General features: G+C 45.4%; 1 protein-coding gene and 1 long non-coding RNA gene across 2 annotated transcripts in view; both read right to left on the bottom strand.

Moving 5' to 3' along the window:
- Positions 1–3,168: 3,168 nt before the first annotated feature.
- Positions 3,169–4,724, bottom strand: LOC310838284. The gene is made up of 2 exons (XR_014560889.1): positions 4,208–4,724; positions 3,169–3,866 (listed from the first exon to the last, which is right to left on the bottom strand). It is a non-coding gene; the product is annotated as an uncharacterized lncRNA (long non-coding RNA).
- Positions 4,725–9,395: 4,671 nt separating this feature from the next.
- Positions 9,396–16,852, bottom strand: part of LOC310836726 (alpha-2-macroglobulin-like) — a 62,213-nt gene continuing 54,756 nt past the window's right edge. The window contains exons 31-36 of the mRNA XM_083722482.1: positions 16,082–16,209; positions 15,280–15,370; positions 11,785–11,853; positions 11,530–11,632; positions 10,118–10,159; positions 9,396–9,693 (exon numbers count right to left, since the gene is read on the bottom strand). Of these exons, the coding sequence (XP_083578608.1) occupies positions 9,668–9,693; positions 10,118–10,159; positions 11,530–11,632; positions 11,785–11,853; positions 15,280–15,370; positions 16,082–16,209 (459 nt within the window). The 3' untranslated portion in view covers positions 9,396–9,667. The remainder of the gene's footprint in view (positions 9,694–10,117; positions 10,160–11,529; positions 11,633–11,784; positions 11,854–15,279; positions 15,371–16,081; positions 16,210–16,852) is intronic.

Raw genomic sequence — 16,852 nt, 5'->3', positions numbered from 1 at the left:
TTTTTATTATTGCTTGTTAGCTGCCCTGAGCCCAGCCTTGGCTGGGGAGGGTGGGGTATAAATATTATTATTATTATTATTATTATTATTATTATTATTATTAATATATTATATTATTATTATTATTATTATTATTATTATTATTATTATTATTATCTGTTGAATTTATTGCTAGTACAAATGGTCAGTGGGATGGGGTGGTGGTGGTGCTAATCTAACCTCCAATCACAGGTAAAGATGACAGGAACTCAGGCAAATGTACTCAGATCAGGCCTCAACGTATCATTTGGTGAATAATGATGCAGCCCAGTAGCTTAGCATCGGAGGCCAAGATAGAAAAGACTTGCACAGCTACCATGTATTTCCCCTTGGTGCTCAGGTAGGTGGGAACAAAGGACACCCAAACACTGCAGAAGACCAGCATGCTGAAGGTGATCAGCTTGGCGTCACTGATGGGCACAGACTAGGAAAGGGCGCTGGCTAGGAAAACCACTGTTTAATCAGATGGCTGCCAGGAAGCCCATGTGACCAAGAGCATCTGATCTCCCTGGAGACCAAGAGATGTGATGATAAACTGCTCTGCCTCCTTTCTTTTAGCAAATGTTTTGTGCCACTGGGGAAGTGGTAATTCTGTATTGATTTGTTTTGGATGTTGTATGTGATGCCAATAAAAGGTTTGATGATGATGATGATGATATCAGACTCTGGGAATGAGGAAGAAATTGCCTGCCATATGGTGCAGATGACAACTTGGACACTGGGACAGGAAATGACCATGGAGTTGGCCAGACTCATAGCTCTCTGGAGTATACACTACAGTATCCAGGTTTATTTGAGGGAAGCCGTGACTCTTAGAGAGATTTAGATGTGCTTGCAATGTATTCAGTGGATAGTATATTTTTCTCCTGCTATAGCCTTCTCAAGCAATGGGGGACCATTGGGTAAGCACCACAGGGCAAACTAATGCAGAATGCACCTTCCCCCTAATACTGTGTCAAGAACATGTTGCAGAATAGGCCCTCAATAAAACACCAGTCTGAAGGTGTTTATTAAATGAAGGTAGAGGTGGGCACGCTTGTTCTTTTTGCTCATCTAGAGCTGTGTTATCCAAGGCAGCTATGTAGGTCTAAAAGGACAGTGCAAGGCAGACAGCAACATGTGGGAGAAGAGCTGCCTCTATACCAAACAAGAATTAAAATATACCATATTTTTCGTCCCATAGGACGCTCCGTCCCATAGGACGCACCTACTTTTTTGGGGGGGGAAATAAAGGAAAAATTTTTTTCCTTTATTTCCCCCCCCCCCCAAACCAGGTCGGGGAACAGTGGGATGGCGGTGCTGCGCCTCCCTGCTGTCCCCCGAGCTTGTGGGGCTGGCCGATGTCTGCCTGGCGCGAGGGGCGCTCTGCTTCAGGGCGCCCCGCGCGTCGGGCAGCAGGCTACTGTCCGCAGCATGGGGAGCCCTCTGTTTCAGGGTGCCCCCCCCCCGCGCAAGGCTTGCCGACACCAGCGCAGAGAACGGGGCGGCCTCCGAAGGGCGCCCTGTGCTCCGCGCTGCCGGCTGCCGCCCGCAAGCCTTCAGCTCCCAGGGGGAGATCCCCAGGGTGCGCAAGGCTTGCCGACACCAGCGCGGAGCATGGGGCGGCCTCCGAAGGGCGCCCCGTGCTCCGCACTGCTGGCTGCCGCCCGCAAGCCATGCGCGCCCAGGGGGAGATCCCCCGGGTGCGCAAGGCTTGCCAACACCAGCGCTTCTGGGTGCCGGCAAGGTCTCCCCTAGCCGCCTCTCCCAAGGCTAGCGGAGCGCTGCGCTAATCCTGGAGCTTGGGGCGTGCGGAGCTTAGCGCGCCCCAAGCTTCTGGGTGCCGGCAAGGTCTCCGCTAGCCGTGGGAGAGCCGCGTGGCTCTCCCAGGGCTAGCGGAGTGCTACGCTAATCCCAAAGCTTGGAGCGAGCGGAGCTCAGCGCACTCCAAGCTTCTGGGTGCCGGCAAGGTCTCTGCTAGCCTTGGGAGAGCTGGGTCTCCCACGGCTAGTGGATAGCTTCCTGAAGCCTGGAGAGCGAGAGGGGTCGGTGCGCACCGACCCCCCTCGCTCTCCAGGCTTCAGGGAAAGCCTGCATTCGCCCCATAGGACGCACACACATTTCCCCTTCATTTTTGGAGGGGAAAAAGTGCGTCTTATAGGGCGAAAAATACGGTAATTTTAAAGAGTAAATGAGAACCACCCCCCACCCGCAAACAAGGAACCAGTTCAACATTTCGTAGTACTGAAGAGCCATACTATAGTCAATGAAAGTTTGCCACAAGACTTTTGGTTACTTTAAGACCGCGCTTCTCAACCTGTGGGTCCCCAGATGTTGTTGGACTACAACTCCCATCATCCCCGAGCTCTGGCCTTGCTAGCTAGGGGTGATGGGAGTTGTAGTTCAACAACATCCGGGGACCCACAGGTTGAGAAAGGCTGCTTTAAGAGTTCTGTGTTCTTTCTCACTGAATGAAGAAGGCAACTCATGACATACTCTTCAGTGGCCTTTATATCTTAAATTAAATAGAAACATAACCATCTAACCAAGGCTAGATGGTTTTGGGCAGCCTTGGTAATTGTTGCCAAGAATCTGAATGCTGGGGAAGGGGGCAGTTTTTCAGGGGCAGATAAAAAAAGGGATGGAGGGCTAGTGAAGAAGGATGGGAGATGCCTTCTTAGGTTGCCAACTAGTTGAAGCTGCGAGGGCACGTCAGAAAAATAGCATGAAAAAAGCTAAGACTGCTATGACCAAAATCCTGGGAATAGGAAGTTGTCCAGCGTCATTGTACATGGAAAAAAACAGACAAAAAGTGACATGAACTTTAGCGGCTCAGACCTCAGGTGCTCAAACAATATGGAAGTTATTGCACTTAGGAATAATAGCAAACATTTCAGGCCCAGCGCAAGAAGTTACATCACCTTGCACTTTGAAATGCTGTTTAGTTGATTTTTTCCCACAGTCCATCTTTGGTTAAATCTCTGAGTAGAAGAAGAAAAATTATAAGGGGGAGTAGCATTGGCTAGGCAGCTGAGTCCTGGAGTCTCTGTGGGTTTGAGGAGCAGGTGCAGTGCTGGAGGAAAACATGTTTACGAGACCTTGCAGAAGTATCTCTCTGATCTTGACATGGGTCAATGTGAGGGGAAAGGGGAACCTCGACTGGCCTTTACTGACAAAACAGCTTCATAATAGTCAAGAGGACCAATATACAGTGGTACCTCGGGTTACAAACACTTCGGGTTACAAACGCTTCAGGTTACAGACTCAGCTAACCCGGAAGTAGTACCTTGGGTTAAGAACTTTACTTAAGGATGAGACCAGAAATCACACGGTGGCAGCGGGAGTCCCCATTAGCTAAAGTGGTACCTCAGGTTAAGAACAGTTTCAGGTTAAGAACAGACCTCCTATGTTCTTAACCCAAGGTACCACTGTATTATTTTAGAGCATATATGAATATACATGCACAATATGGAGTGTTAGGGTTGTAACCAACCTTATTGCTACTCAGAGTACACCCATTGATATTAATAGATATGAGTAACTTGGGTTCATTGGGTGGGATTCTACTAACTTGAGAACACGAGAACATAACTTGTTGCATGCGTGAAGCAAAGTATACTCATGACAGGACCTTCTGCCTCTCCCCCACGAACACACATCCTAAATCTGTGAAAACTCACTTTTACAATATCTGGGCTGTATCTGAATATAAACACAACATGGGGTAGTTACTTCTGAACATCATGAGCACATGAAACTTCCTTTCATTTATTCACTTCCTTTCATTTGTGAACTCTTCCTGTGAAACAATAATAAATATATAGTAGGACCATTTCCTACAGTGGTACCTCGCAAGACGAATGCCTCGTAAGACGAAAAACTCGCAAGATGAAAGAGTTTTTCGTTTTTTGAGTTGCTTCACAAGACGAATTTCCCTATGGGCTTGCTTCGCAAGACGAAAACGTCTTGCAAGTTTGTTTCCTTAGCCAGCGCCAGCAGCGCCAGCAGCACGGCGGACTTTTTGCCCACGTAGAAGCCCGAGCGCAACTTGACGGTCATGGTGGCCGGTTGAAAGCGAGAAGAAATTCAGCACAGGATCCGTGCTTCGCAAGACAAAAAAACTCGCAAGACGAAAAAACTCGCAGAACGAATTAATTTCGTCTTGCGAGGTACCACTGTATATTAAAACAATTCCATATAGAAAAGCAATTTCACATTCAATACATATGCAGACTGTTTGAAAGATCTCCACTCAAGGTCACCACAAAAATGAGGCAGCTGCCTAAGGTGGCAGATGCCATGGGGCAGAGACAGGACAGAGCTGTGAGAGCCAGCTATCCCTGCCCTGTACCCCCTACACTAGCTGGCTGCCCGCAAGTGCAGTGGAAGATACACTACGTTCACCAGTATTGGGAATAAGATTCTATTGCCATTCTGATTGGCTTCTGCATGTGCCTTGTGAGAGGGCATCAACTTGTCCTTCAGCTCAGTCACCAAAATGTCTTGACCCAGTGCTGTCTCTACTTACAACCCATGTTCAGAAAGTAAGGTTTTAAATAGGCACCAAAGTGATAGCAGATATGGTTGCGTACATCAGCACCTTCTGTGTCAGAACATGGAGCCACCAAGACCAAGATCTACAGATGCATCTAAAGCGGTGCAATTTGGACCCTTCGCATAATAATGGGTGAAGGCATTCCACAGTACTCCTCACCTGGAGTACTGTGTCCAGTTCTGGGCACCACAGTTCAAGAAGGACACTGACAAACTGGAACGTGTCCAGAGGAGGGCAACCAAAATGGTCAAAGGCCTGGAAACGATGCCTTATGAGAAACGGCTAAGGGAGCTGGGCATGTTTAGCCTGGAGAAGAGGAGGCTAAGGGGTGATATGATAGCCATGTTCAAATATATAAAAGGATGTCACATAGAGGAGGGAGAAAGGTTGTTTTCTGCTGCTCCAGAGAAGCGGACACGGAGCAATGGTTCCAAACTACAAGAAAGAAGATTCCACCTAAACATTAGGAAGAACTTCCTGACAGTAAGAGCTGTTTGACAGTGGAATTTGCTTCCAAGGAGTGTGGTGGAGTCTCCTTCTTTGGAGGTCTTTAAGCAGAGGCTTGGCAACCATATGTCAGGAGTGCTCTGATGGTGTATCCTGCTTGGCAGGGGGTTGGACTCGATGGCCCTTGTGGTCTCTTCCAACTCTATGATTCTATGATTCTATGATTCAAATTGGTCCTCTTCAGATGGCGAACATTGCACAAAATGCCCAGAAGATCAGCATCCAAATAAGGACCAAGATCAATGTGTTCTCAAGATTATCAGCTTCCTGGCTTATGAAGAACATCTGGGGATCAACTTAGCTTTCATTGCCCTATTCCTGTCTGTAATGCCAGACATTGTGTTAGGAATCTTCATTAAATACAAGGGAACTCCAATAGTCAAAGCCAACAACTGGGACCTCTCCTACATCCTCTTAGTCTTCCTCCTGCTTTCCTTTTTATCCTCTTGTCTCTTCATACGCTGGCCAAGGAAAGTGACCTGCCTTCTCAGACAAACAGTCTTCAGCCTTATCTTCTCAGCTGCTGTTTCTTCTGTATTAGCAAAAAATATCACTGTGGTGCTGGCCTTCCTGGCCACCAAGCCCAGAAGCAGGGTGAGGAGATGGTTGGGGTCTGGCCAACTCCATTGTCATTTCCTGATCCGGTGTCCAAGTTGTCATCTGCACCATCTGGCTGGCCATGTCTCCCCCTTTCCCGGAGTCTGACATGCACTCCCAGCCCCGAGAGATCACCCTGCAGTGTAATGAAGGATCTGTTGCCATGTTTTACACTGTCCTTGGCTACATGGGCTTCCTGGCTGCCATCTGCTTCACAGTAGCTTTCCTAGCCAGGAATCTGCCTGGGGCCTTCAATGAAGCCAAGCTGATCACCTTCAGCATGCTGGTCTTTTGCAGTGTTTGGGTGTCCTTTGTGCCCACCTACCTGAGCACCAAGGGGAAATACATGGTAGGTGTTCAGGTTTTCTCTATGTTGGCCTCCAGTGCTGAACTTCTAGGCTGCATCTTCATTCCCAAATGCTACATTATTTTTCTGAGGCCTCATCTGAATACAAAGGAACACCTGACAACAAAAGATTAAGAGGCCATTTATATTTTAAAATATTCAAAATTGATTATATCCAGTACTACAGAACTCAAACACACATAGTTGTGTCTAAAACATATTGCTTTATCACAGCTCAGGGCTCCTTTATGAGCACAGAGCAAAGCAAAATTATCCCCCAACCAGACACAGGACTTAGAAATTGGCCTTCCCTACCTTTTATCATATGTGGTGGAATTGTAAAATAACGAAAGAACTCTGGGAAATGATTTATAATGAATTGGAAAAAAAATGTTTGAGATAATGTTTGTTAAAAAAAAAAACCAGAAGCTTTCTTATTAGGAATTATAGGTGCAGAAATACTGAAGCAGCAGAAAAAGGCTGTTTATGTACCCAATGGCAGCTGCTAGAATGCTTGTGGCCCAGAGATGGAAAGACAACAAGGTCCCTACCATAGAGGAATGGCAAATTAAATTGATGGACTAGGCTGAAATGTCAAAAAAATGACTGGAAAATCAGAAACCAGGAAGATCAAGACTTTAATAAAGAGTGGGGGAAATTTATAGGTGTATTTGGAAGACCACTCTAAACAACTGAACCCTTTAACAGGGCTTATCGAGCACTCGAAGGTAACAAAGACTTGGGATATAATGAACAAATGGAATATCTGATTGATATAAATTACGCAGTAGAAAAGGACAAATATGGAACTCAGGGAATGGTGGAGGGAAGTCATCTAGTCAGAATAGTTTTAGGCATTCTTGACAATGGTTGCCAAGGCAATTGGAACTCTGGGAAAGTGACAGTTGGAGGCAGTTCTGCTGTGGGAGTTAGAAGGAGGAATGGAGAGCTGATGTGGAGGAATAATGGGAGATGCCCTCTTGGGTGCACGAACCAACAAGCTGTGAGGGCATGTCAGAAGAAAGGTAGCACTTAAATAGCTATGACTTCTATTACTGAAATCCTAGGAATAGGAACAACCTCAAGTGCTCAGACAGTACCATTCAGGTCCAGTGCAAGAAGTTACCTCATATTGCTCTTGAGTCTGATGTTTAGTTGATTGTTTTCAAAGGCGATCTCTAGTTAAATCCCCGGAGCTTTGGCAGGAAGAAGAATAATTATGAGGGGGAGAAGCATCACCTTGGCAACATCCAGGAGTCTCTGTGGGGCTTAAGGCCCAAGTGCAAAGTTGGAGGAAAACATGTTTATGAGAACTTGCCGAAGGTGGCTCTCTGGTCTCGACATGGGTCAGTTTGGGAGGGTGGGGAGGACATGTGAGCTTGGCCTGGCCTTTCCTGACAAAACACTTTCATCAGAGTGAGGTATTATTTTAGGGTGTTACCAAAGTTTGCCCTACTCAGAGTAGACCCATTGAAATGAATATGCATGATTAACTTTGGTTCATTGGGTGGGATTCAATGAACTTGTTGCATCCATGGATGCAACAATCCCTCATGTGATGGAACTCCCCCCACCTCATTTAGTGTGCCCCCCAAATCTGTGAGAACTCACTCTCCAAAGGGTCATGAGAACCAAGATGGTCTTAAATTACACACTCAGCATGGTGCGGTCATTTCTGAAGAGTATACACACAAGAAACTTCCTCTTATTTGTTCATTTCACTTACGAATTTCTTCCTACGAAACAACAATAAGAAATATTTTTCCCTCTCTCCCTGGGCCACATCGTTCAACTGGGAGGACAGATGAGATGACAATTTGTGCATTTAATTGCTTCAATTTCCTGCCCAGAGCCTCATAGTCTCTTTTGATCTTCTGGAGGCTATTGCTTGCAGTGTCATTGGTTCCCACATGGACCAAGAGGAAGGGGTATTTGTCAGTGGGTTTTATGATTCCTTGCAGTTGTTCAGTTACATCTTGGATCTTAGCCCAGGGGAGACAGCACACTTCCCGAGACATCTTGTCAGGCCCACAGATCACTGCTTAAATTGAACTGCTTAAATCACTGCTTAAATTGAACCAACTTAAATTGAAAAAATATGATATACTTAAACAAATGGGGATCAGTTGGTTACCATACCATCAATAAATGAAATTTTTTAGGAAGGGGGAAAAAATAATGAACGGATTTGATACTAAATTATCAGATTTTGAAAGTGAATTGCTATTAAATACTAAAAATCTCTCAAAAATGTATGTTATGTCACGACTGGACCTAATGGCCAGGGGTCCCTTTACCTTTACTAAGGTGCTACTGAAAGAAATTTTATTATTTTGTTTCAACTACAGCAGACCAACATGGCTACCTTCCTGTAACTAGTAAAGAAATAGTGTGTCATAAGTGGATTTACAATCACTAAGATCTGGTGCCTAGTCTGCATCCGTTCACCTGAACCTTGTGCTGATAATTTCAGCTTGTAAGCAATAGTACCTTTAAGATACCTGATAATTCTCTTTATTGTATACCAGTCTTGTTCTGTGGGACTCTGTGCTGGAGCTGATCCTGAGCTGGGTGTCTGCCCAGACCCTGGAGACTGTTCTCAGGCAACCCCTCTCGTGGAAAAGAAGAGTTGCACCACTATCTTGAATATGGGATTGTGGATATGACTGGAGTGGGGGCAGGGGGTGGGAAGGAGTCAAACAGACTTGGGAATTTTGGATTCTGCCAACCTGAGACCCAAACTCTCCTGTGCTACGCTCTGCACCCTGGACTTACAAATACCCAGTTTTGGGAACTAATGTTCAGAACGTCTAGGTCAGGAAGTTTGTGTTTCAAGGCTCTGTGTCATGAGATTCTGCTGTGTATGGGGGACATTGGAGAAGCTGTGCCTTCGGATGGCAGGAGTTATCTGGACAGCTGGTTTCATTCAGCTGGAGGCAGTAAAGGAGTTGACTGAGACCCTGTGGGTCCTTCTAGGTACAGGGGAATTTCAGCTGACCCCTGTCTCCTCTAGTGACAAGACCCCCTTCACCCCATAGGGGTTGCATCCTGGAAAGTTGGTTTAGATGCATACCATCTTGACAGCTCATTCAAGAGCACCTCTTTATTTTCTTGGCATTCCAACACCTTCATGATGTTTTTTTTTAATAAAAGCAAAATTGTGAATTGCTGCAGAAATTTGGAGAACTGGATTTAGGATTGAAAAAATGAGAACCTGAGAGAAACAAAATTGACAGATCCTTCTATGCCCCCCCACACACACTTTGCAGCCATTTAGCATCATTCTAAGGCATGAGTTTGCTGCTAAACATGTAGCTCAAGATCTAATTCTGTATTGGATTTGGGCCAGAAGAAAATATGAGGCCAGACAGGTTAAAAAGAAATGAATGGATTCCTTTTATTTTCTTTTTCATCTAACAGAGGGAAGTAGTAGCAGATGTAGAAATGGATCTCAAAATGAGAAAAGGTCGGTACAGGGCTTATTCAAATGGTGGATTAAGCAAGCAAAGCCGAGAAGGTTTTTGTTGGCTGTATTGGGATAAATGCTTCCCTCTCTGTATTGCTGTCCTGGTTGCTCTGTCCACGTGTCTGATGGTGGAAGGAAGATGCCAACAGAGTGTACTGGGACTGATGGGCTTCATTCCTCACGCATTCCCCTGTTTAATGTCATCTGCAGTGGAGGGAAAAGCACAAGAATCTCCTTTGGCCAAGCATTCAACCAGAAATGGCCCAAGATGTTTTAGGGGTCAGAGACAGAACATCCATATGGTGACCAGCCACCCCATAAGCCAGAGAATTTACAGTTTGTCCCCCTTTCATGTCCTTCTCCCAACTCTACCAGCCCAGGTTGGGGACCCCTCATCCTGCAGATTGGGAGTCCAGTCCTCCATTCCGCTAGCTCTTTTGTTTGATGCAGCTGCCAGTGTTAGAGACTTTGGTGCAGGACCCTAAATCATGTCCTGACTACAGGCCTCCACAAAGGCATCTGGGTTGGACACAGAAGAAATATGGGTGCTGGACTAGAGAGGCCTTTTGTGGTTTCAATCTGCTTCACGTGTAGGGTTGGTGAGAGGCAATCTCTGTTCATACTTTACCTGTACTGCAGGGGGTGCTGTACTTCGCAATGGCACTGTCACCTGGAAATACAATGAAAGATGGTCAGGAAAGACTCTGGTTCCTCCAGCTTCCTGCATCAGTGCCAACTGCCACCAGATTTTTGGTCTAGTGGATTTTTTCGGTGGGTTGGCTTTAGAACATTTAGAACTATTACTTTTGTATGGCTTATGGGGTCACGAAGAGTCAGACACGACTAAACAACAACAACAACATGGCGGATTTACAGGGTTTTTTGGGAAGGCAGTTTGAGAGCTAACTAAGAAGCGTGAGATGAACCTTAACGACAATACTGTTGTGGGTTCGGAAGGTCAGTCTGAGTCTTTTCCAAATCTTGGGGTCCTATACCCACTGGGAGTTAGACTCTAATAGAGGATTCTATTGCTGAACTAGTCAGACAAGTCTGTTTGTAAAACAATGACTTAGCTGGCCACTTAAGTGTCCTCCTCAGCACCCCAAAAGAATGAGGCAGGTTGTGAGAGATACAACCAACTGATCGTGCCCTCTGGGTGGACTTCACCTAGGTAAGAGAACAGTAGCCAGTGTGGTGTTTGTGAACTGGGCTGGAAGATGGAGAAACAGAGACATGCTTGCTCTGTGCTGGATCCCAAGCTATGAGTGATGGAGAAGGATTTTTTTTTGGGGGGGTGGGGGGATTAATGTTGTGAGCCCCTCCATCTTAGGCTTAGGTTGTATATATGTGTGTAAGGAAAACAACATATCCTAAACATATCCAGTTCTGGGCACCACAGTTCAAGAAGGACACTGACAAACTGGAACGTGTCCAGAGGAGGGCAACCAAAATGGTCAAAGGCCTGGAAACGATGCCTTATGAGGAACGGCTAAGGGAGCTGGGCATGTTTAGCCTGGAGAAGAGGAGGTTAAGGGGTGATATGATAGCCATGTTCAAATATATAAAAGGATGTCACATAGAGGAGGGAGAAAGGTTGTTTTCTGCTGCTCCAGAGAAGCGGACACGGAGCAATGGTTCCAAACTACAAGAAAGAAGATTCCACCTCAACATTAGGAAGAACTTCCTAACAGTAAGAGCTGTTTGACAGTGGAATTTGCTGCCAAGGAGTGTGGTGGAGTCTCCTTCTTTGGAGGTCTTTAAGCAGAGGCTTGACAACCATATGTCAGGAGTGCTCTGATGGTGTTTCCTGCTTGGCAGGGGGTTGGACTCGATGGCCCTTGTGGTCTCTTCCAACTCTTCTATGATTCTATGATTCTATGATTCTAAAGAAACCACAGCCTGTGCTGGCCTTCATTCCAAGGTAACTGAACCCTGGAGAAGTGGTTGGAACCCCTGTACCTCTCTCACTGCTCAGAGTTTGGATGGCTTGTAATGCTACTATATACTGAGCAGTTCTGCAGTACCAGAGCCCATTCTTACCTGTTTCATAGTAATCGTAGACTTTCACCAGGGCAGGCTTCAGGTGCTGGACGGGGACATCCTGCTCCACCGTGAAGGATAGGCTCTGGGTCACATTGTCCACCTGTGGGCAAGCCGGTTGGATAAGCTGTTATAAGCCATCACACACCCAGCAAAGCAAGACCTCGCAAGAATGTGTCATCAGGCAGGCAGAGGGTTCTAGTTGTTGGCATTCCCCAAAGGATGCATTTCTTGCTTTCCCATCTCCTCACTCACCTTTTCCAAATACAAAAGGACGTGGCTGGTGCTCACTTCTGTTCGCTTGACCTGTGCTCTACCCATTAGCTGGAGGTGGGGATTGGGGGGAGAGAGAGAGAAGAGAGAGATTTATTATTATCGAGTAATTGTGACAAGCCACCATCCTTGCTTCTGCCTGAAGCCCCAAGGAGTGTAAATATTGTATTCAACATAGTGCTAAATCAAGCCCCAGCTCCTCGAAAGATTCCATCAACAGTGTCTCCAAACAATTTTACATATCACCTGGGAAGACAAGTGAACTAATGCCAACATCATCAACATCACCAACAAAATGCAGCACTCAACTCCAAAAAATACAAAGAAATACATAAGTAAAAACAGAGAGGCCATCAATAAAACATTTGATAAATATCAATAAATAACGAAACAGAGCAATGTGGTCTTTAAGGAGGTGTTTACATCACTTGGGAAGACAGGTGAACTAATGCCAGTGTACTGGATGAAGCAAAGATCACCAATGCCGAAGCAATGATTCTTCAACATCAACTTCGTTGGACTGGTCATGTTATGTGGATGCCTGATTATCATCTTCCAAAGCAACTACTCTATTCTGAACTTAAAAATGGAAAGCGTAATGTTGGTGGTCAACAAAAGAGGTTCAAAGACTCAAAGCAAATCTTTAAAAAGTCATATAAACACTGACAACTGGGAAACACTGGCCTGTGAGCGCTCCAGTTGGAGAACAGCCTTTACCAAAGGTATCATAGGTTTTGAAGACGCTTGAAGTCAGGACAAAGGGAAGAAACGTGCTAAGAGGAAGGCATGTTTAGCAAACCCTCACCATGATCAATTCCTGTCCCCACTGTGGAAGGACGTGTGGATCCAGAATTGGCCTCCGCAGTCACTTACGGACTCACTTTTAAAACCGTGTTTATGGAAGACAATCTTACTCGGCTACAAGTGATCACCAAAGAAGAACGAAATCAGGTGCCTGTCAGTGCAAGGATTACTGTTAGTGCTTCCAGCCAGGACGGCTATGCTTTGTGTCCATGGCTTTGGGGCAAAATGTTTCTGAATACCAGTTGCTGGAAGCCACATCAGAGGAGGGTGTTCTTGTGGTTGGGTCCTGCTTGCAGATTTCCCACAGACATCTGGTTGGCCACTGCGAGGGCAGTGAACAGTACACCTCCTTCAGGCAACCTAAGTACCCTTTACTGGCATCACATAAGAACATTCAGAATACATTCAGAATAGATAGGCCAGTGCAATCTCGTCACCACCCCAACGGCACAGTCACCCGCCAAAGGGCAGAAGGGTCAAGCAATCCACCTCATCTCTGAAGGTTTCCAGCAAGGGCAGGATCCTGTAGCATACTTCGGTGACAAGATATCAAATAGAGGAACTTAGCTACTGTCTTGGTGAGCTCCTGTTCTCTCCCCTGTAATAAGAAGCACATGACCTCCGTCGTTGGTTTCCATGTTGGAATATATAGATGGTCTAGAAATGGTCATCATACATTTTACAGTTAAGGCCATGTGAGCTAGAGTTTCCACCAAGTGGGCATCGCATGGGCAGATCCTATCTCCTTCTGCCAAACCCACAAACCTACCCCAAAGGAGGTTAGAAGGATTAGAATTGACTAAAAAACAAAGTGCGAGACTGGCTTCATTTTTATCAAATAATGGAGGCTTTTAAATTGGACAAGAAAATTGGCTTCCAGGTGGAAAAATCAAAATTGGAAACAGAATTATTAGAACCTAAAACTAAGAATTTGTCAAGAATGTATAACTTGCTGTTGAAATGGAATACTCAAGATGAAATGGTGAAATCTGCTATGATAAAATGGGCACAAGATGTTGAACACAACATTATGTTTGCTGACTGGGAACAGTTATGGACCACAGGTATGAAGTTTACGGCATGTAATGCCTTAAGAGAGAATATTATGAAAATAATGTACAGGTGGTACATGACCCCAGTCAAGCTTGCAAAAATCTACCATTTGCCCGATAATAAATGTTGGAAATGTAAAGAGACGGAAGGTACATTCTTTCACCTTTGGTGGACGTACCCAAGGATTAAGGCTTTCTGGGAAATGATATACAATGAAATGAAAAAGGTATTTAAGTATACCTTCCTGAAGAAACCAGAGGCCTTTCTCCTGGGCATGGTTGGCCAATTGGTGCCAAAAAAGGATAGAACTTTCTTTATGTACGCCACAACAGCAGCAAGAATACTCATCACAAAGTACTGGAAGACACAAGATTTACCCACCCTGGAAGAATGGCAGATGAAAGTAATGGACTATATGGAACTGGTGGAAATGACTGGCAGAATCCGAGAGCAAGGAGAAGAGTCGGTGGAAGAAGATTGGAAAAAATTCAAAGACTATTTGCAGAAACATTGTAAAATTAATGAAAGTTAAAATGATGTTGGATTGAAACAAATTGGTTTTAGCAATAAGGCTAGAATGAATTCGCAAAAATAGGTTGATAATAGATGAAAATATAAAGTTACAGTATATTAAGATATTGGATTAAGAATAAAACAAAGAGGGGAAGGATTTGCTGAACCAAATATGTGAATTGGAATACAGAAAAGGGAGGTGTGAGGGGGTCAGGAAAATAAGTAAACGAAGTATAAGTTATGAAAAGACAGACTTGTTTTTAACTTTGTTTTTTCTATTTTCTATTTTTCTTTTTTTCTCTGTTGACATTTATTTTGTAACCCACTTATTTTTCTAAAATCTTAATAAATATATTATTTAAAAAAAAATAGAATTGAACCTAGCCAGCGAAAAGGCCCTTCTTTCTTGCGGGTTAAACAAAAATTGTAAATAATTAAGATTAAATTCCCTTTAGTCAACTCCTGCGGCCAAACTGGTGCTAAATGTATTACTCTGCTTTCCACTGAACCACATCTGTGAGGCTGAGAGGGGTCCTGTCGTCTGGGCAGCCCAGGATCTCAATACACACTGCCCAGGCTTACGCCTCAGGAAGATCACTTTGGTGCTGCTAATGCAGGGATCAGCAAACTTACCGCGCCTCAGGCCGGTGTCTCCAGCGCCGATCGCATAGCAGGCCGGAGGGCGGGGGAGCACGTGCCCATACGCTTGCACACACGCTATTTCTGGCACACTTCCAGGTTGGAGGAGCACCGGAAATAGCTAGTGCACATGTGCACCAGCCTCCTTCGACCCGGATGTGGACCACAAATAACGCTTGTGCATGTGCAAATAATGCTTGCGCATGCACACAAGCTATTTCCGGTGCTCCTCTGACCCGGAAGTGGGCAGCAGCGCAGTGCAGCGGGTAACAGCAGGTGGCAGCAGCGGGCGGCGGGGGACCAGATAAACAAGTCCCTCGGACCTTAGTTTGGGGACCCCTGTGCTAATGCAACTGTTTGACTTCATCCCCGGAGGCGCACTGCATTGTCTCTCAAGTCAGATGCCAACAACAACATAGCCAAGGGAGTTTTGGGGGTGGGGGGCAGTGCCACACAAACAGCCCTTACCTGTCTTACAGACGATTTTACCGGGATGAATCCTGAGAGCATCTTCACATCAAGGATCACCATGTTAGAGGTCGGCCACTTGCCAATGTAACTGAGAGATCAAAGAGGGAAAGGAAAGAATTCTCACACCAGAACTCCAATGCTTGGCATCCCTGACCACCAGACCTCCCACAGTGACCCAATTTGGCTTCTAATACTGTCATACCTCATGTTATGTTTGCTTCAGGTTGCGTCCCAAGGCGACCCGGAAGTAACGGAATGGGTTACTTCTGGGTTTCGCGGCTTGCGCATGCGCAGACATGCAAAATGACGTCACGTGCATGCACAGATGCGGCGAATCCCGACCCTCGCATGCGCAGACTCACGGACGCGAGTTGCATTCTTTCCCTCTAATTGATAATTTTATCATTTTTGTAAATGGCTTTGAGATTTCATTTTGTGGGGGGGGGGGGGTTATGATCAAACAGCATATATACTGTACAGATATAGATCTATAGATTTCCACCATGGTTTGCCCCACAGTGTTTGTAGGGGCTTAGATGGGACCTGTTCCAAATGCCTGGTTTATTATTAAGGATATTTTTTAACCACGCTTCATCCTTATGAATAACTGGCCTTGTGTAATGGCGAGGACTCCACTAGCTACCCCAGAACATAGTACAACAACACAACTCGATTATCAAACAATTTGCAAGACAGTTCAAGAAACAGAGCAAAGTATCAACCGAACCAAGGACCAGAGATGCTGTGCTCCTGTACAGATGCAGCTAGCTAACCAGCCTGGGCTTTGTGAAGGGATTACCTGACATTTACAGCAACGTCAAACGTTTTGTGAGCTTTGGGTCCAACACAAGACTCAGGGACTGTGTACACGTCCAGCTTGAAAGGCGAGTCCTCTGGGCGCGGATGCACATTATACTTCAATGTGGTCTGGAAGGGAAACAGCACTCAGGTATGTGAGACGTTTCTGGCAGCAGGACACCCTGGAGGTTTTTAAACAGTTGGGTGGTCATCTGTCATGGATCATAGAATTGTAGAGTGGGAAGGGACCGCAAGGGTCATCTAATTCAACCCCCTGCAATGCAGGAAACTCGGCTAAATGCTGAAGATGCTTTAGTTGAGATTCCTGCATTGCAGAGGGTTGGACCAGAGAACCCTCGGGATCTCTTGCAACTCTACAATTCTATGATCTGGTGGCAGAAAGTTCCCAAAAGTAGAAGGGTGAGCAAATGATTGGGAATTGCTGCGCCATTAAACTTCAGCTAACAGATTTGGACAACATCACGGATTGGAATGGAGCCAGAGGAAGCTGCGCGGATAAAAAGACAGTTGGAAAAATATATACTAATAAAGCTGTATTTGAGGGATGAAAATATATGATGTTTGACATGATCGAGAATCCTGGACTCAGGGACAGAGAATTATAAAGCGTCAAAATCGAGATGTGGAAAATATGGAAACAACAAGGAGAGGTAGGACTGAGATTTGGAGATATGCTTCAGAGATCCAGACCGTAGGGAACTCCGAAAAATTAATAATTATAATCTGGACTATAATTTGGTCTTTTTTATTT

This window comes from Podarcis gaigeae, assembly GCF_964106915.1.
Source record: "Podarcis gaigeae genome assembly, chromosome: 2".
NCBI lineage: Eukaryota > Metazoa > Chordata > Lepidosauria > Squamata > Lacertidae > Podarcis > Podarcis gaigeae.
The sequence above is the reverse complement of the archived record's forward strand: the minus strand, read 5'-3'. Positions and strand labels throughout refer to the sequence as shown.